Source organism: Rhinichthys klamathensis, unplaced genomic scaffold (genome assembly GCF_029890125.1).
Source record: "Rhinichthys klamathensis goyatoka isolate OS25496 unplaced genomic scaffold, OSU_Roscu_1.1 h1tg000021l_1, whole genome shotgun sequence".
In the NCBI taxonomy this organism is placed as follows: domain Eukaryota; kingdom Metazoa; phylum Chordata; class Actinopteri; order Cypriniformes; family Leuciscidae; genus Rhinichthys; species Rhinichthys klamathensis.
Genome location: NW_026606572.1, coordinates 1574716 through 1599891, shown reverse-complemented (window position 1 = coordinate 1599891; position 25176 = coordinate 1574716). Strand labels below are relative to the sequence as shown.

Below are 25176 nucleotides of genomic sequence, written 5' to 3'. Positions count from 1 at the left end.
GAACATGTCAAAACCATGGTCAAAACTTATAAGCAGAGTGTTTTTTCTGTCTTTTTGTTTGTTGTGCTTGGTTTAATTATGTGTGATATTTGTGTGATTTCCTTTAGGATTTGAGATTAGACTAATTAAAGGACAATTCAGGAGCCAGTAAAGAACAAGAGAACAATAATATTTCATAATAACATCATTAATAATTACCAGCATGAGTCAATGTCTATGCGAACAACGCATGTCTAGCACATATATCGGCCAATATTTTCCCATTCCAATGATTTTATCTGCTAGCTAGTGTACATCAGATCAGAATCTCAACGTTGTAAATGTAGGAAGCCCCGCCCAGGGTATGTGCAGTGCTGACGTCCATGGCCGCCTCACGTGACTCCTCTGGAATGTTAACAATGCAGTAAGTGTCCAACTTTGTACTGCATTCTAATTCTGCCGTGAGTGGCGAGAAAATGGAGGACAATCCCATGATTTTCCCTGTGTGCTTTTTATGAGAGGACATCGAAAGACGATCCTTGGGAAACAAAACACCAGACCGATAATCTACAACTTTACTGAAGTTTAAATCAGTTCCTTGGATTAAGGTACCACTTATCACATGGTGAGTCGCTCAAAACTTTATTATTTTTTCAAAACGTTAGTATTAGTATTAGTAGTTTTCAGGAATTTCTATATTCGATATGCGGCCGCAAATCCTTTGTAAGTTTAGGAAGGGAGTTGTATTGCTCATTTAAAGTGAGATAGGAGTGAACAGCACATTCTCCCTGTGCTGGAATGCGGACTTGCTCCAGCGGATCTGCGTTCCTCTCTCTCTCGCAGTCCCTCAAAGCGCTGGAACCTCTAGGCCCCGTAACTCTATAAGTTACTTTGTGTCTATGAAAGCATTTTGAATAGTTGCTGTTTGTTAATCCAATGAGAAAAATGTGAGATTATGTAGTTTCACGTTACGTAAAAACATTTTTATGGCAGACAAATGATAAAACCGAATCTTTATACTGAAACTAAACGTAAATATATCTTTGCTTTCACTGATAAAACAGCTCAATACATTATAGTTATGTTAAAATCTCATGAAATTGACCGTTGTCTGCAGTTAATATTGTATTTTTACTCGTGCGTAACAAACCATTCCTACATTCCGTTTTTTTTATGTGTCGCGCGCAGTCAGATGTTTACCCAAAGTCAGATGTTTTAGCTATACCAAGATGATGTACTACAACGGTCCGATTGCATTAGACATTGATTGTTTTGAAATTTTATAATTCACCCCACCCACAAAATGATTCTCTTTTTTGCGCATAAGTTGTGCGATGATGACATGTGGTGGGATCTGTCTTCATATTTACGCTTGTTGTGTTGTCTGCTTTGTTTAAAAATTACTACATTTAAGCAACAACTGTGGCAAATATAAGCCTTTTTTAGCGAGGGCCACAGAGGGGCCAAAATGTACAGAGAAGAGCCAAATTAATATAATATGTCAGTATGATTCTTCATGAGACTTATACTTTCTAATGGGTTGGGAAGACAGACAAATCTCAAGTAGCCTATTATACAATAATCTTTTTTTTTTATTGAATTCTACTACAATAAATAAATAAAAGGCCCATTATCATAACATTTTATGTTTGAAACAGTTTTGTATTGGGCAGTTACCGTGGATATGTATAGGATATGCTCTCAGAATTTGTTTACATTGCTTAGACGGTGTGAATTGATTGCTTATGTTACTTAAATGTATAGGCAATATAGCACATGATACATCATTGTGTGGTTAACATGATCTTTTTGCAAATACTTTAAAATGCATAAGCTAAATTTTCATAAAGTAAGAACATAAACCTCCATGATTTAAGGATCAAGCTATAAAAACGGAATGGCCTCCAGTTCCTATTATTAATCTTCTTCTTTTTTTTTTTCTCAGAACAGGGGCATTGAAAAGGCCAATCAGATTTTACCTGGGACCCTGAGGCCCTATCACTAGCTACAATAATCAAGCAAAAGTATAAAATTGTAATGATTTGAAGAATATAATGCTAGACAGACAATGGTAAAGAATCTATATAAATTGTTGGGCATCGTTTATGTCCCATGGATGCCCATGGAGTTATTGGTAACTAAATTGTGTAAGGTTGAAACCACTAGTGTCTTACAATGAAAGAAAATATGAAATATTCTTTAACTCTTGTTGAGGAACATTGCTGGAGAACTGTGCATGCATGTTTGTGCTAGTTGTACATGAATTGTGGATTATTTCTGCAGTGTATTTATGGTCGATTGCCAGCTATGGACATTGTATCCCATTAAAGGGATAGTTCGGCCAAAAATGATATTTAAACCATGCATTACTCACCCTCAAGCCGTTCGAGATGCATATGTCAATCTTGTTTCAGACGAACACATTTTCAGTTATTTTAGAAAATGTCTTAGACCCTTCAGTGGATATAATGTGAAGCAATGGGGTCCACCTCCTTCAAGTCCCAAAATGTGCATATATCCTTCACAGAAGTAATCCATCCGGCTCCGGGGGGATAAACGAAGGCCTTATGAGGGTAATCCGTGCGGTTTTGTCGTAAAAATATACATATTTAAAACTTTATAAATAAAAATATCTGACTTCCTGCAACGATCGACGCGCGTCCACGGGTGATGGAAGTCGGCGTACGAGGTAGGACGTAGCGTCGTGACGTAGAACGAACGCGCCCGCGCAGCCAGAGAGCAGAGCAAAACATAACCCGTGAACGTGCGTCGATCGTTGCCGGAAGTCAGATATTTTCATTTATAAAGTTTTAAATATGTATATTTTTACGACAAAACCGCACGGATTACCCTCATAAGGCCTTCGTTTATCCCCCTGGAGCCGGATGGATTACTTCTGTGAAGGATATATGCACATTTTGGGACTTGAAGGAGGTGGACCCCATTGCTTCACATTATATCCACTGAAGGGTCTAAGACATTTTCTAAAATAACTGAAAATGTGTTCGTCTGAAACAAGATTGACATATGCATCTCGAACGGCTTGAGGGTGAGTAATGCATGGTTTAAATATCATTTTTGGCCGAACTATCCCTTTAATGAGCTGCATCAATCCAACTGCAGATGTAGCATAATGGCTTGTGTAATGAATATGAGTCTGTAAATGTTTTTGTTTTTTCATTGATTATCGCTGAAGTGTGCTTGGATTAGTATTTGAATGCAGCGGTACACATTTTGCTGTTGTTACTTGTGGAATGGAAGGCATAGACAGTAATGGGAATTAGACTATTGTTCTAGACTGGGCGATGCATTTTCAGTATTGAGCACCAGCATTCCCGAAATATGTTTGTCCTAAAAGTCCTTTCTTTTTTATGGTCATATCCTTCTTTCACCAGAAGACAAAAAAAAAATCTGATTTAATGATGTAAAACGTTTGGAATTTGAACACCCCATAAAATATCTTGACTAGATCCATTTTCTCTCCTGTTGTGAATATGAGGTATTTCCTATAGAAAAATTAAGTTTTGAGCAGGATATCGAAGGGATTGCTTACGAACAGTCACAGTTACGAACCATGATTAGTAGTTTTTTGGTCTGTTTCCCCAGAATAGAACACTGTACATCTTCAGCAAAAATATAATAAAAGCCATAGGTACACACACTACCGGTTAAAAGTTTGGGGTCAGTAGGTTTTTTTTTTTCTCTCTCTTATTCTCACCAACACTGCACTTATGTGACCAAAAAATACAGTAAAAACAGCTATATTATTAAAATATTATTACAATTTAAAATAGCCATTTTGTATTTTAAAACATTTTAAAATGTAATTTATTCCTGTTAATTTAAGAATCATTACTCCAGTCACATGATTTAGAAATCCTTTAGAAATCACTGCTGATTTGATGCTCAAGAAACTGTCGCTTAATATTTTTGTGAAAACTGTGGAAAACATTTTTTTCAGGATACTTTGAATAGAAAGTTCAAAAGAACAACATTTGAAATATTTGTTTTGTACTGTCATGCATCCTGAAGTATGAATTTGTTTAAAAAACTTTTTTTTTTTAAAAATCTTACAAAAAATACTTTTCTGACCCAAACTTTTCAACGGTAGTGTATGTTCCACAAAATATGTTGTAGATGTTGTTAGTGTTTGTGTTGTGTTGTAGGCTAGTTGTTATTTGATGATTTTATATCTAAAATAAGCGTTTGCCCTTTGACTTTAGATAGATTGCTTTTCATGTGAGCAAAGGAACATGCCGCTCTTTCTCTGACTGCATATTCTGCTATAAGAGAGTAACAGCACAATTATATCAAGATGATCTACATGTGTTTAAACCTACGACAGAGGTGCTAATGTCCGTTCAGCCCGGTATTTGTCATAGAGTAGTGATGCAGGGCTTTGGACTTGCCTGGACCGCACCCTGACCCTTCTGTCTAACACTGTCTCCACAGGCAAAGATGCATTCCAGACTGGGATGGAACAAGCACACAGATGGAATAACCCCTCACATGTCTTGGGAGGAGGGGGAGTGTGAGCCCTGAAAGGGGTGCTGGGATGTGAGTAGGCCAGCATCCAGCACGAGCCAGAGCCAAAGAGGCAGCATCGACAAAGACGAGCGACAACAGGAATCCTAATCTTCACTTGCATCTTTCCCACTGCAGTCTGTTATCTATTGAGGTCAGACTGAGCCTGGGTGTGTACAGTTGTGTGTCTTATTGTATGATTGTACTACTGTTGTGAGTGAATAACTGACTGAATCTTTCTGCCTTCTCCAAGTGTGAAGAGTTTGTGTGAGAGTGCAGGCCACGTTCACTCATGAGGCCTAAGACCTTCCCTGCCGCCCCATATGTGGGCAACACGCGCCAGCGGCTGCAGGAGATCAAGGAGGGACTGAAACAACCAGCAAAGCTGGTGAGCCAGGCGCTTCATGGAGGGAGCGTTCGAGGGGAGGGGGGCAGAGGTGGCGACTCTAAGGGCAAAGACCAAGCTGGTAGGCAACAACAGCTCCGGCAGCCCCAGAAGTTCAACAACTACCAAAACGCCCTGCGAGAGATCCGCAAGTCTCTGATGCCCTTTGCCAATGAGTCGGGTCCAGGATCCAGCTCAGGCCACCCTGGTGAAGTCAACAGACAGATGCTACAGGATCTTGTCAACGCTGGTTGTGATCAGGTAAGGAATGTCTTTGTTGGATATGTGTGTGTGTGTGTGTTCAATAATTTAAATAACAATAATAATAAAATATAAATATTTGTTTTATATTAATAGTCATTATTTGTATAGTCTGTATACTACTAAATAAAAAATAAAAAGCATAAATGTATATACACCACCCTTCAAATGTTTGGTGTTGCAATTTTTTTTTTATAAAGTTTTTGAATATTACAATGAACTTTTTTTTTGTAATGGAGAGATAAAAAAGAACAGCATTTATTTGAAATAGTGTAACAATGTAAACGTTTTCATTTCTTTAAAAATGTGGGGGGTTTTTGTTTGTTTTTTGTATATATAGATTTATGTATATATTGTATCGTGGTCAGCAAATCTTGTTTGATTTGTAATGGTTGTGATGGCGAGACCAGGGGATAAAAAATATGAATATTTTACTGAGCATAAACTTCATGCATTCAGAAATGTTTCTGAAAATCCTTTTAGCTTGAGCAATTATCATTGTTGAAGCAAATATAGGGCTTTAAGTTTGAACATTGTACAGTGGAGATTCAGTGCAGTCTGTCTTTGCTAAGTATGAATTTGTTACATAATATTGAGTGTTATGTTGAAATGGCAGTTTTCACAACTTATTTGGTATTTTAGTTTTTCTTTTTCTTAAAGAGCTCAGTGGAACATCTCTGCCCCAACGAAAGTGGCAGAACCCAAGTCAGCTATTCCTCACCTTTAACACTCAAAAATACAAACATTTATTATATATATTACATATATTTTATTTACGTATTAGCCAATATCATTGTTAGTTGATCATAGTCCAGTTAATGCATAACTACTATACTAGAATATACTTGTAGTATTTTTTTAACACGTTGTTTCAGTGTATTTGTGTTGCTGTGCAATAGTGGTTGTTGTGCAATCAGTACTTGGTTAAATGTGTTACATGTGTTCTGGTCCTTGTATTGAAATCTAGTGGCTGAATATTAAAGGGACAGTAAAATGCGAAACGCTAAGAAGGTATTTTGAAGAATGTGGTGACCATTGAACGCCATTATATGACAAATAAAAATCACTGAGATATTGTACCTCCTTTTATGTTCTACAGAGCAGTGTTGTTATTTCTTATTATACTAAAAATATTAAAAACTGTATTTGGCATTTAAAAATAAAGCTGAAATAAAACAAAATTAGAAATTAAAAAATGAAAAAACTCAATAAATTGGGAATGTCAACTAACTGAAAATTACTTAAACTGAAATAAAAATAAATTAAAAAGTTATATAGAAATATATTTTAAAAAAACCCAAAGCTGATAAAAATGTCAATAGCACATAGCAATATTACTAAAACTTAAACAAAAATGAAAATATGAAAATAAAAGCCAATTCAAAATATGAAAAAAATATGATAATAGTATATATTATTAAAATAATTGAAGAAATAAAGTCATAGGTTTAGAACGACATGAGGGGGAGTAAATGATGACTGAATTTTCATTTTTGGATAGTTATTTCGGTTGTCCAAAATAAATTGTTACCCCCTTATAGGTATTCTATTAAAAATAATTTCTTTTGCAACATTTTCATAATTTACAGATATATGAGAGGTTTAGTGGCCTTTTTTGATAGTAGCTTGTTCATGTTCATTTGTGTCAGGCTTGTAGAAGACCAACGGTCCTGTAGTGTAAAACTAAATATGTTTAGTGTGCTTTAATTTAGGCTCTCTAACCCCTTATACAAACCCCTTGTCAGATCATTAATGAATATGTGTTGGGGCTTTGCTACTAATGTTCAAACACAGGTCTGAGAGCGGCCCTGTGATTGCATTAGGCATTTGAGGAATGCTGTGCTCAAGCCCGTGCACAACACCACGGAGAAATCCACCACGGCCCAGTGGAATTACGAGGCCTAGCTGAAGGGAGCCGAGCTGCCTTTATGACATGGCTAAATAGAGACTGGAATGGGGCTTTTTTAGGTCTCTGGAAGCTGAAACATGCTATCAGATGAAGTATAGTATGGAGTCAGACTCTATTTGGATCACGTTATCTGGATACATTCGTAACGGTTTTATCTTTTGCTGTCAGTCCTGATGATTTAATTTTTTGCATATTCACACACACACACACACACACACATGTATGGATGGATCTCATCAGAATAGCCATTTTTGGGTTACAACACTCCAGTTGAAGACCACTGCTTTAAACAAATTTGGTCTCTCACAAGATAGAGAGGCTAATATTTCACAGGCTTTTGTGAATTTCACAATCAGTAGGTTGATTGTCTTTGCCCTGCATTTATGGGACAGTATGTACAACATTAGTACACTCAGAGGAAGTGCTCAGTTCAGTTGTAGATGGGTGGTACAGTTTCCCCAGCAGAAATAACAGACAGTATGCTGGGATGGACAGACACTCTGACTACGTCCTTTGCATGTTTTTGTCTTGACGTGTGGGTTAATGTTTTCTGTTTTAGTTGATACAAAAACATGAAATTTGTGTTTTGTGGCTCAGTCTGTCTGACTTTGTCTCCTCCTGTATTCAGATTTAGCATAGCCAAAAGTCCATTGGAGTTTGTGCCTTGTTCCTGAGTCGTACACCACATGCACCTAGACCTCCCATAAGACCGGGGGCATACATTTAATTTTTTTATTATTATTATATTTATTATTATTGTGAAATGACTCAGCCGTGGTGTGTGACATGGTATTTTTAGTTCTCCTTCATCCTCTGACTGGGGCCTGTGTTTCTCTTCTGACCCTCCGTACATTCCAGGAAGGTAAATGGCCACCGCTGGCCCTTCCTTGGGTTTCTTTAGTTTGATCATTATCATTGGTTTTCACCTCACAAATTACACAGCAATGCGGCTGATGGTTACATAACCAACTCTGAAGGAGGAAATGTTTTGGTTGGGGAATGAAAGGAGGTGGGAGGGTATAGGAAGAAGATGAGTATGACATGTGTTGTGGATTAGTGGTTTCGAGCTTAGGATATGAAAAGCTGCCTGCATACATCATGCATGTGATGTTTGTGTACTTGTGGAATATACACTGTTACATTTGTAGTGCTGTGTTGGCATATCATGTTTGCACATGATCTAAATGTTTATATTAGTCTTCCCTCACAACCTAGTATTTCCAGGGTCTCAAACCACAACTGGTCAGCATTTTTGCATTATTCAAAGACCATTCGACTTACGTTATGTGAAATTTCTGAGTGGAACAGGATATTTAACAAGGGAAGAGCTATGTTTTATTCTTCAAGACTTGATTGGATCATTAAAGTGGGTGTTATCATCAAAAAATTACCCAAGTGTTTGGTAGGATGGCAATGAAAAGTAAGAGGGATTGGGGAATTGTTGCATTTTTATAAAAGATTACAAAGGCCATTTTTATTTTATTTTTTAAAATCATTATTTATAATTTTTAAATATAATGCATCAATGAATTGTTCTCAATAAGACCAAGAACAATGTGCATTAAGAAAGTTAATAGGGGCAATATTTTTTATTTCATGTTGATCTTTTAAGTTCTGTTACGAGAGGTTCTCGTACTGCGTAATATCTTACGCTAGGGGAAAACCTCTTTTCCACGAGATATTGAAGCCAAAAATTATCCTTAATTTTGAATGAATGTAAAACGCGTTGCGGCAGCATGCAGACATAGGCAAGACGGCTCGCGTGCCTATTGGCTGTCCTGCGGCAACTGCAGCAGCCTATTGAGAGAGGCCCTTGGTGACGTCAGATCCAATGGGGGCGCTTTGCGCCCACTACGTCACGTCCCGCCGAGACGGGCGTGGCCTGGGCCTATAAATACAGCTCGATGGGCTGATATAATCAGATTTTTCATCTCTTCAGCGAAGCTCACGCATCACTGGATCCGGAGTGAAGAAGCCGCGCCGTCTGAGAAAAGCCTTCTGCGGGACGAGCCTTTGCATCTGAAGCCGCTGGCCTTCATCTCGCCGCCTTCAGTCACCGTACCTGCTACGCTTTCCGGCGTTTATATCCTTTTACTCTGCCGAGTGTGTGTTCGCCGCTGCGACTCACACTCTCTCTATCTAAAAGAGCAGAGTCTTTTTAAAGATGCCTCGTTCCTGTGGCTCGTGCCGAGCCGCACTCAGCGACGGGGATCGCCATGTCATCTGCGTTTCCTGCCTGGGTAAGGATCATGCAGCTCTCGCGCTCGCTGAGCTATTGCGAGCTATTGCCCATGGTGACTCTGCACTTCCGACTATGCACACATACAGTCAGCTCAGGCCGACGGTGTTTTCAGTGCTGTAAATGTGCCCGCTATCCCGCGCCCACTTTCACTCACAGACATGTTAAGCCCCGCAGGGTTTGCCCCGCTCGCTCTCTCTCAGCAAACTGCCATAAGGGAGTCGAGTGCGGCCAGGCTGCCCGCCGTGATCAGCGCGCCCCCCGCCTCAAACGCTGCAAGCACAGCGTTAAAGTTACAGCACACCGAAGCTATGTTGCGGCCAGAGCCCAGATCTACCCCTAGCTATTCATGCAAATGCATGGGCAAAGCTTCCCGGGGTATCAGAATGGGTGCTGAACATTATAAAATTGAGGCTATTCCCTGCAGTTCGCTCGACGTCCCTTCCGCTACACGGCGCGGGTCGAAACTACGGTAAAAACCGAAGTAGCTCATCTACTTCGAGCCGAAATAGCGAAACTATTGAGCAAAGGGGCCATAGAGCCTTTATCTCAAGCTCAGAGCGAAGGGGGCCTATACAGCAGATATTGTCTGGTACCGAAAAAAGACGGGGGTCTCAGACCCATTCTAGATCTAAGACAGCTGAACAAAGTGCTTGTGAAACGCCAGTTCAGAATGCTCACAACCAGGAAAATCCTTGCGCAGATTTGCCAAGAGGACTGGTTTATGTCAATAGATCTGAAGGACGCGTATTTCCAAATACAAATAGCGTCACGTCACAGGCGATTCTTGAGATTCGCCTTCGAGGGCCAGGCATATCAATACACAGTCCTACCGTTCGGCCTGTCCCTAGCACCCCGTACATTTACAATGTGCATGGACACGGCTCTCGCACCCCTGAAACTTCGGGGCATGCGAGTTTTGAACTACTTGGACGATTGGCTGATTCTAACTCGATCACACTCAGAGCTCATAGAACACAGGACCATATTACTCGAACATCTCGAGAATCTAGGTCTCAAAGTCAATTGGGCGAAAAGTTCGCTGTCTCCCAGTCAGAGAATATCTTTTCTGGGCACAGAACTGGACTCGCTGTCTATGACAGCGCGACTGTCGCCAGAGCGCAGACTGAACATTCAGCGCATAGCGAAATCCTTCCGCTGCGGCACTATAGTCCCGCTCAAAAGGTTTCAGAAAATGCTGGGTCTCATGGCCTCAGCATCATCAGTACTCCAGTTGGGTCTGCTTGCAATGCGCCCGCTGCAGTTATGGCTAAAAGCGCGAGTACCACCTCGGGCATGGGCCTTCGGTCTGTTTCGCCTCAAGAAATGCGTCACAGCTCTGAAACCTTGGAGAGCAATCGACTGGTACCAGTCAGGTGTAAACCTGGGGACTTCCTCGAGTGTGAAGGTGGTGTCCTCGGACGCCTCCACCTCGGGATGGGGAGTGCTGCTCGAGGGCAGACCGTTCTTTGGCCAGTGGTCAGAATGAGAGAAGCTTCTACACATAAACTGTCTGGAAATGATGGCAATCGACAACGCGCTGAGGCGTTTTTGTCCCCAGATAAAAAATCACCACGTCTTGGTCCGCTTGGACAACATGTCAGTGGTGGCCTATATAAATTGCCAGGGTGGCGTCAGGTCCCGAAACCTTTACAGGCTGACGGAACGCCTCCTGGTCTGGGCTCAGCACAATCTGCGCTCATTGAGAGCAGCATATGTGCCTGGTCACCTGAATTTGGGACCAGACAGACTGTCCAGAAACAATGTTCCAGCAGGAGAATGGTCTCTGCACCCGCAGACGGTCGTACTGCTGTGGGAGACATTCGGCAGAGCGCAGGAAGACCTGTTTGCGTCCCAAGAAAACGCTCACTGTCCGAAGTTGTTCTCCAAGAGCAGGGATGCGCTGGCCCCGCTGCCCACTCTATGCCTTTCCCCCCGTCTCGCTCCTGCCTCAGGTATTGGAACGAATCAGGGAAAACGGATGCTCAGTGCTACTTGTGGCTCCGCTCTGGAAAAAACAGGCTTTTTCCCAGTTCTGATGCAGCTGACAAGCACTGCCCCATGGCCAATACCGATGAGGAATGACCTCCTCTCTCAAGCCAAGGGCTCGATTTGTCATCCTCGCCCGGAGCTGTGGTCCCTACATGTATGGGCCATCAACGGGTACCCGCTAACCTCGCGGAGGGAGTGTTAAACACGATCACACAGGCTAGAGCCCCGTCTACTAGACGACTCTATTCCTCAAAATGGTCTGTGTTTTCTGGCTGGTGCAAAGCTCGGGGCTTTTCACCCCTAGACTGTGGGGTTACGGAAGTTCTCTCCTTCCTTCAAGAGCTACTGGATAAGGGCAGAACCTCATCCACGCTCAAGGTTTATGTGGCGGCCATAGCAGCGTTTACTAAACCAGTGACTGGCCAGTCACTGGGGAAGAACGATCTGGTCATCCGCTTCCTTAAGGGAGCTAAGAGGCTGAATCCTCCCAGACCCCCTTCAGTCCCCATGTGGGACCTTTCTACGGTTTTGGAAGCCATGAAAGGTGCCCCGTTCGAGCCAATCCATTTATCAGACATGAAACATTTGTCGTTCAAGACAGTGCTTCTTATGGCTCTTGCTTCAGTGAAGCGCATAGGGGATTTACAAGCGCTTTCAGTAAGCGCGAAGTGTATGGAATTTGGGCCAAATGACTCGAAAGTCATACTCAAACCAAGACACGGGTACGTGCCTAGATCCCTCAACACACACCGTTCAGGGCTCAGGTTATTTCCCTGTCTGCCCTGCCGGTTTACAACGAGGAAAAGGACGCGAGCTTCCTTTGCCCAGTCAGGGCATTAAGAGCTTATGTGTCTCGTTCGTCTGTTTTCAGACTGAGCAGCTCTTCGTTTCGTTCAGCGGACATTCTAAGGGACTAGCCGCATCGAAACAGAGCCTATCCAGATGGATAGTTGATGCTATAGCGCTGGCCTACACTTCTAAAGGCTTGCAGTGTCCTTTGGGTGTCAGAGCGCACTCCACAAGAGGCATGGCCTCGTCGTGGGCTTGGTCTAGCGGGATTACCTTACAGGATATCTGTATAGCGGCAGGCTGGGCCTCCCCATCTAAATTTATAAGGTTTTATAACCTAGAAGTTCCCGCTTTACAGGCTAAACTACTTTCGGTCTAAAGATCAGTACTGTCTGCCCCGTTGCTTCGGCTCAGAATACTGAAACCGCTTGAGCACCGCTCGCTGATCGATAAAATAACTCCATGGGCAATGAGTAAGACCCATACTGTTACCCAGTTCAGGCTGAACATTTTCACCCTGACTGTGTGGAACACTGTTGATGTGATTAGCTCCCTTAGGATGCTACTTATTGGGAATGGCGCTTCTAGCCTCTCTTCTCAGACTCTCTGTGAGTCCCTGGTGTTTATGCACTATATGAGCCCCGGGCACCTGCCCTTGGGACTTTGGTGTTGGATCCCAGCACACACTGCGTTTTACACTGTGTTCCCCTAGCGTAAGATATTACGCAGTACGAGAGAACCTCTCGTAAGAGAACGTACTCTGTTATTAACGTAACCTCGGTTCTCTCTAGTAGAGGGAACGAGTACTGCGTATCTTTGCCGTGCATGCAACACGCTCTGGTTCGCTTCGGCAATGAAAAAACTGATTTTATCAGCCCATCGAGCTGTATTTATAGGCCCACGCCCGTCTCGGTGGGACGTGACGTAGTGAGCGCGAAGCGCCCCCATTGGATCTGACGTCACCAAGGGCCTCTCTCGATAGGCTGCTGCAGTTGCCGCAGGACAGCCAATAGGCACGTGAGCCGTCTTGCCTATGTCTACATGCTGCCGCAACGCGTTTTACATTCATTCAAAATTAAAGGTGCTCTATGTAGCTTTTCTTCTAAAATGAATCCTTTTTTTATTGCCTGTGTGTGAAGGGGTTGTAATCACACATTACAATGATCCACTTGTCGGGTTTTGCTATTACCTCTGAAGGCCAATATTCATATTTATATGTGAAGTCTCCGGGTCGGATTTACCGCGAAATACATCGGATGTGACTTGCATGCGCGCTCCCGAGCCTCTCTCCTTATATACAGTCTATGCGACGGCACTTCAGCTAACGACATGGAGTCTGATAACACCCCAAAACAGACTCCAACACAAACACCACATAAATATAAAAAACAAAAAAAGTTTTATCTGCTGAAGCTCATCAGGCCCAACGTGATTCTGATCGACTCAGGACGAAAACACGGATCAACATCGGCAGAGCTTTTGAATTATTAGTAAACTCTAATGAAATAGCAAGGTAAACTACATGAGTCATGAAATTAATACAAAAGACTCTTCCAGGATAACAAAAAGTAGGTGCTTTAGGATGTAACTTATTTTATGTACTAGATCTACTGTCTAACGTTACTCATCCCACTACTATCATATTGTTTATAATAAACATTTCCAGACACGTTCAGTACAGTAATGTTACTTCCTACTGTCTTACTGTTACACTGACATTGTTCAGTCTATTCACCGTTTTCGTTATCATATTATACATTCACCTATGTTGACATTGCTGATTGTGAAAGATACACGAATAGTTAGTGAAATGCCTTATGCTAGATAACATCACATGTCGGCTAAATGCTGTCAATGTAACGTTATCATGGTACGAGCATGGAGCATTAGTTCAACGTCAAGCTGATAAAAGTAGCCTATTATTGTAACGTTACAGTGGGAGTTTACATGACTTTCCAGCATGTTGTGTGATGCTTTCGCCGTTGCGTTGAAAGTCTCCGTGTGGCCGGTAGTGAATGCTCGCTCTTGAGATAGAGCACGCACACGAGCACGAGCCCTCTTGATGCAATCTGAAACATCACCGCTAGAGGCCGCTAAAAAATACATAGAGCACCTTTAAGGATAATTTTTGGCTTCAATATCTCTTGGAAAAGAGGTTTTCCCCTAGTGTAAGATATTACGCAGTACTCGTTCCCTCTTCTAGAGAGAACCGAGGTTACGTTAGTAACCGAGTACGTTTACTCACTTGTAAGTATAGTTTAAAGCAGTTTCCTTTTGTATACAAGGTGTACTACCGTTAAAAAAATTAGAGTCAGTAAGATTTGTAAAATAAATTATTTTATGGAGGATGCGTTAAATTGATCAAAAGTGAAAATAAAAACTTACATTCTTACAAAAGATTTTTATTTTAAATAATTGCTTTTTAAATCATTTGATCAAAGAATTGTGGAAAAACTGGTCAAATATTGAGCAGCACAACTATTTTCAACATTAATAAATATAATAAATGTTTCTTTATTTCTTTCAAAAACATGAAAAAAAACTTTCCAACCCCAAACTTTTGAGCATTACTGTATATATTTTATCAGTTCATGCATACACTAGAAATTGAACCCATGGTCTTGCCGTTGCTAGCACCATGCTCTTCTGTTTTAGCTGCTGTTTGAGCTATTTTATTACAGTATGGATAATGTTCCACCTCTCCATCTGCTGATGATGATATCCATCCGGTCCTATATCTCAGAGTCCTCCATATGGCTTTCATTTTCATGTTCATTGGTGGAATGTGTTTCAGAATTTGGGTCAAAGTGGAAGCTCTTAAAAATGAACAGTGAACAGCATTGGAATATAGTTATGTCACTTTAGTCAAGAAGAATATACTTGGTACTTACCAACACCGCAGTCAGAAATTGAATTGTCTAGTATAGCATTGAGGCTTGTGGTCATGACAGGGGTGTAAATATATTTTGGATCCAACCAAATGAATGCTAAAGGCACACTGGAACAGAATGATCTCAAAAATAAAGAGGGGAAGAGAAGGGACAATTTAAAAAAGACTGAAGCATAGATTTCCACATAGCTGGAATTCTTGCTTCCTGGCTCATGGAATGTCCTGAACATCTGTCGCCATGACAGTGGAGGTCAGGCCTGACCTAAGGCCAAACCAGACCCAGCCCTTCCTGAAACCAGACTGAAGTTCATGTTAGATTGTTGTGTTTGTGTGTGTCTTTTAAAAAGAGAGAGTGGCGCCTTTAAATCACTAAGGGGGACAAGAAGGCACACCCTTAGAGCGGACAGAGATCGAATGCAACAGAAAGCCCTGCCACTTCTGAGAGCAGCAATCACAGACAGACAATTGTCACTGCATAATGAGTTTGCTCACTGTTTGTATGGCTGCACTTATTCTTCTTTTTCTTTTTTCCATGGCATGCTTTGTGCAGTATCATGTTTGAACACCAGAGGCAGTATAACATGGCTTGCTGTGCTGCTGTAGAATTTGGTTTGGGCAGAATGTCTTCTGAATGAGGTCATATGCCATTCAAGGGGATTTCCTCATATAGGTGTGGGTCTCTGCTCACAGAAGACTGTACATGTCTGAGTTGTTTAATTTGGATCGCTGCGGCTTTGCAAAATGTGACAAGGAAAACTTAAGATTAATCTGAAGGTCTCTACAGATTAATAGAGTTGTTGCATGGTGGGTAATCATGAGTAGAGATTGTTGAGAAGAACTATTTTTCCTTTAAAAAAAATTGTGTCTCTAAATTTATAATAATTTCAATTTATATAAAACTGTTTTCTTTGAAATTAGTATAACTATAAACAATAATACAAATGAAGAATAAAAAAAATGAATATTAATGTGTCATATGTAGGCCTGTAACGATACCCTCATGTTACGATTCGATACTTATCACGATACTAAACTCACAATACGATATTATTAAGATACTCCAAGACATATGGTAAAAAGGTTGACAAAAATGTACTGTTGATTAAAATGCTAAATTTTGTATTACATCGGGGGTATAGGCTTGGACTGGTAACCCAATGCACAGGACATAGTGACACCAGAATAAAAATATTCATGATTCTGAAGCTGAAAATACAGATTTATTTTAGACGAATATGCTTGCACTCAGTCACTGACTAGAACTATTTAAAATAATGTAGTTCACTTTTTAATGGTGACATTTGGCATTATCTGAACAAATATTCCATCATTGCATTATTATACATTATATTCAACATTATATATAGTAGTTTAATGTAGCACTGACACTAAAACTCTGTAAACTTGATTTTCATTTTGGGTGAACAATATGCAATACAGATTGTTACTATCCACGATACATATTGTTGCATTTTTGTATTACGTTTATATTGAGACATGATACATTGGTTCATGGTTATTACATGCATGTTCATGTGTACATGTATACAAATATGTGTTTATCTAAATAACTGGGGTGCATGGATGTGATTTTCCATAACCAGTATAAATTCTAAAACTGTACGAGCTACCAAAATGTACACTACTCAACAGAAAGGACGCTAACGTGACTCTCCAAGAATGTAAACTAAATTAAACATTGCCTTTACATAATGAAAGTCTGACTTAGACTAAAAAATAGTTTTTTTTTTAATTATATTATTTTGCCTCTGATACAAAAGTCACACATTTCTCTAGTTCACACTGGTGCAGCAAACAAATATTTTTAAGTAGCGGATGTTAAAGAAGGAAATCAGGCCCTTCTGCTTGCTCTACATCTGACCTGGAAATATTTGGCTCAACAATTGGTCAGAATTTAGTGGCAGTCATGGCTTTAGCAGCTTTTCACTTCTTTTGAAGATATCTTATTTTGCTGATATATGCTGTAATTCACAGAATTAATCCAAATTAAGATCTTTGTTTACAACAGAGAGTGCTATGTCTACAGGTAGTTGTAATCTCATATAAAAAAAATCCATCTTCCAAGTAGTATTGGATCATCTCAAATATCTATTTAAAAACCTTACATAAATGTAGAAGTTGTGCCACACTGGTGCATAATCAGAGGAAATGCATTGTGAAAAAAAATGCATGTGTTGCCTGTGTTCTGATAGTTCTCTGCTTGAATTTCTGAAACAGGAAATGGCTGTACGTGCCCTAAAACAGACTGGCAGTCGTAATATTGAGGCAGCGTTGGAATACATTAGCAAAATGGGTTACCTGGACCCTCACAATGAACAGATTGTACGTGTCATCAAACAGACTTCCCCAGGTATGTGCACACTTTTAAAAACTATATATATATATATATATATATATATATATATATATATATATATATTATGAATGATTCACTGTCTTTAAGTGCAAAGTGAACCTTTTGTAATTCCCTTCAGGAAAAAGTGGCATGCCAAATATGATGGATCACAGGACAGCAATGGAAGGCACTGGGGATGGTGTAATGCCCCCTTATCACCAAATGGGAGCACCTCTGTATGAGGGAGCTAGTTATGGGGCTGAGGGTGAGATAGCTCGTGCATACATGGGTGGACCACCTGTCATGAACTACATGGCACCGCCTGCCAACACTTCACAGGGTCCTACCATGGGAAACCCAATGGGTCGTCCTGCAAGTATGGGTGCCTACTCTACAAGCTTGGCTCCTCAAACTAACACTGGGAACCCTATGTACACCCCTGGTCCAGCCCAGCAAAAAGGATACCCTGGTGGAATAGACCAGGCCATGATGGGCTACAGTGTGCCTGGACCACCCATGCAAATTCAGCCTCAGCCCTCGGGAGGCCCTGGCCCTCATTATGACTACAGGCCTCATATGATGGAGGCCTCCAGCTATGGGGTCAAACGAAGTGCTTCCTTCCAGAATAAGATGCCCCCACTTACACCTGAAAACTATGTTAATATGCCAAGCAAAGGAGCAATGGGCCAAAACTCTGGTGGCTACGCCCCCAACTTATATCTACCATCACATTCACACCCACGCCAAGCCAGCCCCACCTCACACCAGGTTCACTTGATGCAACGCCCCCCTGGTGTTGCCCCTGGAGCTATGGGCGGTGAGTTCTCTGATGTTCCTCAAGGCCTCCTCACCCCTTCTAGGGCCAGTCTGAACCTTGACCTGTATGAGCATCACTGGCCAGGAACCCAAGGTCCTGAGGGGACTCCTCCAGCCAGGCAGCCACAGGGGCCTTTTAGAGGGGAGGTACGTGTCCCCAGTAGGACCAATTCTTTCAACAACCACCAAAAGGTGACTGTGAGGCAGGCATTGCCTCCTACAGCTAGTGTTGCCGGCAAGCCGGAGGCATCATTGGGACCACCTAACACAATAACGGCAGTGACCTCTCCACCAATCCAGCCACCTGTTAAGAGTATACGGGTCATGAGGCCTGAGCCGAAGACAGCTGTGGGACCATGCCACCCGGGCTGGCTGAGTGCACAAGCCCAGGATGCTCAAGAGTCTCATGGATACATGCCAGATGAGACTTTTACCCTGGAGCCCAATCAAGAACATCGCTGCCCGCCTCCACCTTACCCCAAAACACTGCTCCTGCCTGGATCTGGACCTGGAGCTGAGCCTGCATCCCTGGAGACTGGAGCCATGGGTGGACTTCAAGATGTCAGTGCTACAAGTAGGACTGTCCAGAGTGCCTCAGTTGGAAAGGAGGAACCTGTCTCCAAAGACAAAGTGAAGACTAGCAAAGGAGAAAAGGCTGTGAAGGATAAGAAGCAGATCCAAACCTCACCTGTGCCTGTGAGAAAGAATGCCCGTGATGAAGAGAAGAGAGAGTCGCGCATTAAGAGTTATTCTCCCTTTGCCTTCAAGTTCTATATGGAACAGCATGTGGAGAACGTGATGAAAACCTACCAGCAGAAACTCAACCGCAGAATGCAGCTGGAGCAAGAGATGTCCAAGGTGAGCAGTGCTGGAACTTCATTAACCACACAAAGCACACTGTTCGATGATTTGCACTTCAAACAATTGTGTTATTAATTCTTTGAGTGTTCACTATTGAGTGTAAATGTTATTGTTGTCAAATCAAATCAGCCTCTTCTATATCTTCCTCTCCTCCAGGCTGGCCTTTCAGAGGCAGAGCAGGAACAGATGAGAAAGATGCTTTACCAGAAGGAATCCAATTACAACCGACTACGACGTGCCAAGATGGACAAATCAATGTTTGTCAAAATCAAGACACTTGGCATTGGGGCCTTTGGTGAGGTGTGTCTTACACGTAAAGTGGACACTGGGGCACTGTATGCCATGAAGACTCTAAGAAAGAAAGATGTTCTGAACCGAAACCAAGTAGCCCATGTGAAAGCAGAAAGGGATATCTTGGCAGAGGCAGACAATGAGTGGGTAGTCAGGTTGTACTACTCATTTCAGGACAGAGACAGCCTGTACTTTGTCATGGATTACATTCCTGGAGGAGATATGATGAGCTTGCTGATTCGTATGGGGGTTTTTCCAGAGCCCTTGGCCAGGTTTTATGTTGCAGAATTGACATTGGCCATCGAAAGTGTGCATAAGATGGGCTTCATCCACAGAGATATCAAGCCGGACAACATCCTCATTGACCTGGATGGACACATCAAACTGACTGATTTTGGTCTGTGTACTGGGTTCCGTTGGACACACAACTCAAAGTATTACCAAAAAGGTAAGGGACATGAAGACAAAGTAATGCTTATAGGTTTAAAAACGTGGCCTAAATACTTGTGCAGTGTTTTATCAAATCTTATTAATTGGTTGTTTTCTCTCTGCACTGCTTGAATAGGGAACCATATCCGGCAGGATAGTATGGAGCCAAGTGACTTTTGGGATGATGTGTCTAACTGCCGTTGTGGTGACCGGCTGATGACTTTGGAACAGCGGGCAACTCGACAACACCAGCGTTGTCTAGCACATTCTCTGGTCGGCACTCCTAACTACATTGCCCCTGAGGTACTTCTGCGCAAAGGTAAGACCTTGCACATGATCAACCGGAAGTACAAGCAAGTTAACAGGAAGTGCTTGTGTTTATAGATCTCTTCTCCTGTTGTGATACTTTTTTTCGTGTGCAGGATACACACAGCTGTGTGACTGGTGGAGTGTGGGAGTAATCTTGTTTGAGATGCTGGTTGGCCAGCCACCCTTCCTTGCTCCAACCCCAACGGAGACACAACTTAAGGTGAGAGCTCTATATGCATCTTCTTAGGTTCCTTAGGGTGTGATGTAAATACTTATTTTGATGATACTTATTTTGAATAAGTAATTACTTCACGACCGCTAAAAAAGTATGTTCTATATAGAATGAATGTGTGTAGTATGAATGTAATCCGGACGTACTACATTCTCCATGTTGTCAATATCATGTAACTTACCAGAATCAGTTACATCACTTCACTGCCTCTCCGGTGGCCCATTGGGATAGTAAAATGTCCATCGTATGCACATTTCAGAATCTCGCTGGAAGAAGTAGGTCACCGTGTACATTTCTCCTACTCTTTTATGAGTGCTGTGAATTCTGACATACTTCTTTTGACACATACTGTTTTTAGCCTACTATATAGTAGGGAAGTATGCGGTTTCAAATGCAGCCAAGGTCTTTGGTGAAGTTATAAATGTTTGAGATTTATGGAATGGTGACATTTGGGAAGAAGTGTTGCTAATGTTTATGTCATCACTTCCACAGGTGATAAACTGGGAGAACACTTTGCAGGTGCCCCCACAAGTAAAGCTGAGCCCAGAGGCAGTTGACATCATTGGTCGGCTCTGCTGCTCAGCTGAAGAGCGTCTAGGAGGTAATGGAGCTGGAGAGATAAAGGCTCACCCATTCTTTTCCGAGATGGATTTCTCCAGCAATCTTCGCACACAACCTGCTCCATATCGACCGAAGATTGCCCACCCCATGGATACATCCAACTTTGATCCTGTGGAAGAGGAGGGGGGTCCAGGGGCCTGGAGTGACAGTGGAGACAGCACCCGCACATGGGACACCCTCTGTTCTCCTCACGGCAAACACCCTGAGCATGCCTTCTACGAGTTTACTTTTCGCAGGTTTTTTGATGATAATGGTTGTCCATTCCGTTATCCCAAGCCCCCAGAGGCGACACAAGACCTGTCCAGCAGTAGTGTGCCTGGTAGCCTGAAGCCTGAGTTGGAGGAGGAAGAAATTCATGAAGAGGAAGAGCAAGGGGAAGGGTGTGAGCCGGTTTATGTGTGAGAATGTCAGATTGGGTGTTCATGCTGCTCTGCCTTTACCCATAGAGGACCTTGTCAGTTAACAAGCTGAATCTTCCACACTTCCTTTCAACCCTAATTTTTCTTCAGGGGGTTTTTGTACATGTTAAGTGCATGGAAGAACATCAGAAATGGAGTGCAGAAAGTTCCATGTGAAATGCGTTTATTCCTCTCAAACCATTATGCAGTATCCTTTGCCTGTTACAAATGACTGAAGCTCTGACCAGGGACCAAGGAAATACACAAGCTATGCAGCTTAATTCATGGGGACTTTGGTTGGACTGATAAATTTGGCTACTCTCATATGAGAGCACAAAAACAGAGATGTGTAGCTGCTGCTTTGTGGTTTTTACTCTCGTGGTTAGTGTGGTCTGTCTCAACTGTGCCCCATTCCTTAATTCCACTGGGGGAAAATTTCCCAGTCTTACATCATATGTTAACACTTCCTTCACCTCTCTCAGCCTGGTGATGCTAACGTAGCCATTCCGAACACCAGAGAGGTCATGGTGAGGGATCAGGAGAGAGCTGGGCTTGGGATGGTAGCTTTGTGGTTAGTCTGCGATAAGGAGATGTGCCGAGAGCAGACAGAAATATTACAATTCCCCTCCATAGCGCAATCCCACAAAAATATAAATGCAACATGAAAATGGTCTGTCACAACTATTGGTTTTTACTCATAACACCAAACTGACTTCATATTCAGAAATATTTTCTGAAGTATGGAAGCCAGATTTTCATATGTGGGATCTTGTAATCTCAGTCATTTTCACATAATTTGTCTAAAACAAAAATAATTAAGTTTTAGAAGATTTTGTGGCGCCACCAAGTGGTTCAAAGTGACACTGTAAACAATCATGCATATTCTTCTGCCTAAGTCCTAGATTATGGACTGACAGTATTAGGTCACTTCTTCATGCAAAGCAAAAGATCATGCAGTATTTTGCAGTTAATACACTTATCACAGCTTTTTTTGTAAATATTATACAGTTATCTTTTTTTATGTTTCATGCCTTATCAGGAGAACCTGTGCTCTCAGACGTGATGCAATATTGAGACAAAATGTTATGTACAGCCAGCACTTCAAGGACATGCAATCTTAACACTGCCATTATTGTTGAAAATTTTATAGAAACATCTTTTAAATGTTTAAACAACCTATTACTTTAAAGCTGAATCCCGATGTCATACATAATGTGTGGTAATAACATCAAATATGCCATAAAAGTTGCAATAGTGAAAATTAAGAGTTAAATTCACTATTGACTCTTAAACTAAGAAAGAAAATTAAATCCTAAAACCCTGCTTTTTACGTGCTTGCCAGTAATAGGCATAGTAACATTTATTCATTCAAAATAAATGCCGCACAAAACGTTGCGGTGTTCACAAATTTTAATTTTGCTTAAGTGTGTTAGTTTAGTTGCCAAAGTATTGTTTTATTTAATTGATATTTAAATTCAACAAACATTTATCTTGCCCGGCTTGATTTAATTTGCTTAAAAGCTTACTTATCCTGTTCCCAATTGTTGCTTTACATTCATTTGTATCTAACTCATTGTTTTTAGAGGTGTGTTTTCTCAGCAGCTGGCTATCCAGAACAAATTCTTAGCATAATGGTTTTTACCTAAAACTTAAAAGAACAAAAGTACAAGGGATTCCAGCTGTTTCCTTTTCTTGTTATGCTTTTCATCATATAACTCTGTCTGCTTTATCCTCTTCCTGTTTCCCAGAACATCTTAATTGCATTTAGTTTCATAAGAAGATCTTAAAAGTCAGACGGGTGTTTTTTGTTGTTTGTTCATGCTCATCCAGATCCACTGGAAATGTTCTTGTCTGTCACCATCAGTGAACTTTTTAACAGATTTAATGGAACAAGTGCAAAAATGTTTTGTCATCGAGGCTGCTGCACCATTTCAACGTGATCACACAGCACAGTATTATAACAAGACAGTCTCTGACTGAAATGTAAAGAATACTTTGAGGCAGAAAATGGTGAAGAAGTGGCAAAAGAAAAATGTATCTGATGGTATGACTATGTGCAATACAGAAAATACAATATAGTTTTCTAAATACAACAAATAGCCTTTATTACTTTAAAACTGAATTATGCCATCTAAAAGTATATATTGTATTGATTTATATATTTTCAGTATAGTTTCATGACCCAATGCTGCTTATTATTATTATTAATATTACACTATAAAGTACATTATCATCGTACTTTCATTTATAATTTCTCTCTTTGTGTATAAAGTGTGGTTTTGATTGTCAGTGTGATTGATCTGGTGTAAGATGAACTATGTGCCTTCTAATGAATGTGTGGGTGTGTGTACCATGTGCTGATCAGTATTTCAGGAGAAGATGGAAACGCAGTCACTTCTTGCTCTCAGGCAGGTCCTGACTGTAAGAGAGGCGGTGGTTTTTTTTGTGGGATAGCTTGAGGAAGGCAAAAAAAGAAACCAAGAATGAATGATTGTCTTTTTTGAAAGACAAAAAAGAAGCAAGAATGATTGTCATTGAGACTCTGAAGGAGATGTATGGATGTCATGGCAGGGTGGATATGGAAACGCATTGTATGCATTTGGTCAATGATAAGGATTGTTTTGAATTTCTGTGATAAGTCCATTTAATTGTGATCTAATTTGTAGTGATGATTGCTCACTGCATGAATTATCTCTCAAGCTGGCTGACAATCATGTGGTTCCGTGCTTGCAGTCAATATTGTCAAACTACCCCGTATGACCGCTGACTGGAAGAGCTTAAAAATAAGTCGATGATGATCCATTCACATTTGCTTTATATATTGTGTCAGTATACGATCACTCCTAAAAGTTAAGTGAAACCTTAACAAATATATTTCCGAGACATTGTATATGCCAACTCAAATCGGTATCATGCCTTTGGTCCAGTCAAACCAGTGAGCTCAATGGGAGTGTGACGGCAAGTGTTGCAGATGTTTTGCTACCCCATATTCGTCAGAATGGACCACTCCGCATGAGCTTTCTACAAATCTCTCACAGAGTCAGGTTTAGGGTTTGAATGTAATTAGTGTGTTGTGGTTATGATGGATTCTGTGTTTTACTTTTGAAAATGTTGACTGACAATCTTTGACTGTATTTAGAACTGTGTGATGACGGGACTTTTTCCTCTAATGTATGTTTTTGTATTTTAATGGAAGAATGGGTTGGGACTTTTTGACGTTTGTAATCTTTTACCTGTATTATACAATTCTGTTACTATTGAACATATATTTATACAGATATACATATTTTTTGTATCCTTTTCTTTATTTTTCTCTTTTCTGAGCTAACTTTTGAACCCCCATGTCTACAGTATTACAGACAGTATGCATTTGGATTTATATCTCATTTTTTTTACATGTATGTATGAATGAATTGAGAATGTTTAAGAAATGCTTTGCTGTCCTCATGTGTAAATGTATGTCTAAATTAAATTAAACAAATCGTCCTCTTGTTTTGAGTATTGTTAAATGAGTGGTGGTGGGTGTGTGTGTCAGTGTGTGCATCTGTAGAGATGTCTGGGCCAAGATACGTTTAGCTAGTGTAAAACATCAGAGCGTGAATGTCTTCCATTTTTTCCCACCAATAACTAAATTTACTTTAAAGTTGAAGGGGTGTATTTTACACAGTTTATATCAAGTGCAGTCTTGATTATGTATATGAACATTTTGACATGGCTATGTAAACAGCCACATGGCCAGAGCACCTTAATTCCAGTTTGCTCATCTCAAAAACCTGTCATCATACAAATACAACTTGGTGCATACATTTAAATGATCTATTATTAAGGTATTGTTAAGATTGAGATCATGATTTATATGAGAGAGAGAGAGCAATAATTACAAAAATCTGAATAT

At 40.9% G+C, this 25176-nt stretch overlaps 1 protein-coding gene across 2 annotated transcripts; it reads left to right on the top strand.

Moving 5' to 3' along the window:
- The first annotated feature begins 383 nt into the window (after positions 1–383).
- lats2 (large tumor suppressor kinase 2) lies at positions 384–21625 on the top strand. Of its 2 annotated transcripts, none has more exons than XM_056241213.1 (9): positions 384–604; positions 4432–4657; positions 4757–5149; positions 17207–17339; positions 17464–18998; positions 19158–19740; positions 19858–20040; positions 20144–20250; positions 20755–21625. In XM_056241213.1, the coding sequence occupies exons 3-9, from the start codon at positions 4796–4798 to the stop codon at positions 21283–21285; spliced, it is 3426 nt and encodes a 1141-aa protein (XP_056097188.1). In that variant the 5' UTR covers positions 384–604; positions 4432–4657; positions 4757–4795; the 3' UTR covers positions 21286–21625. The 2 variants fall into 2 exon arrangements, with proteins under 2 accessions (XP_056097188.1, XP_056097179.1); XM_056241204.1 differs by having other exon boundaries at positions 4432–4673.
- The last annotated feature ends 3551 nt before the right edge of the window (positions 21626–25176 follow it).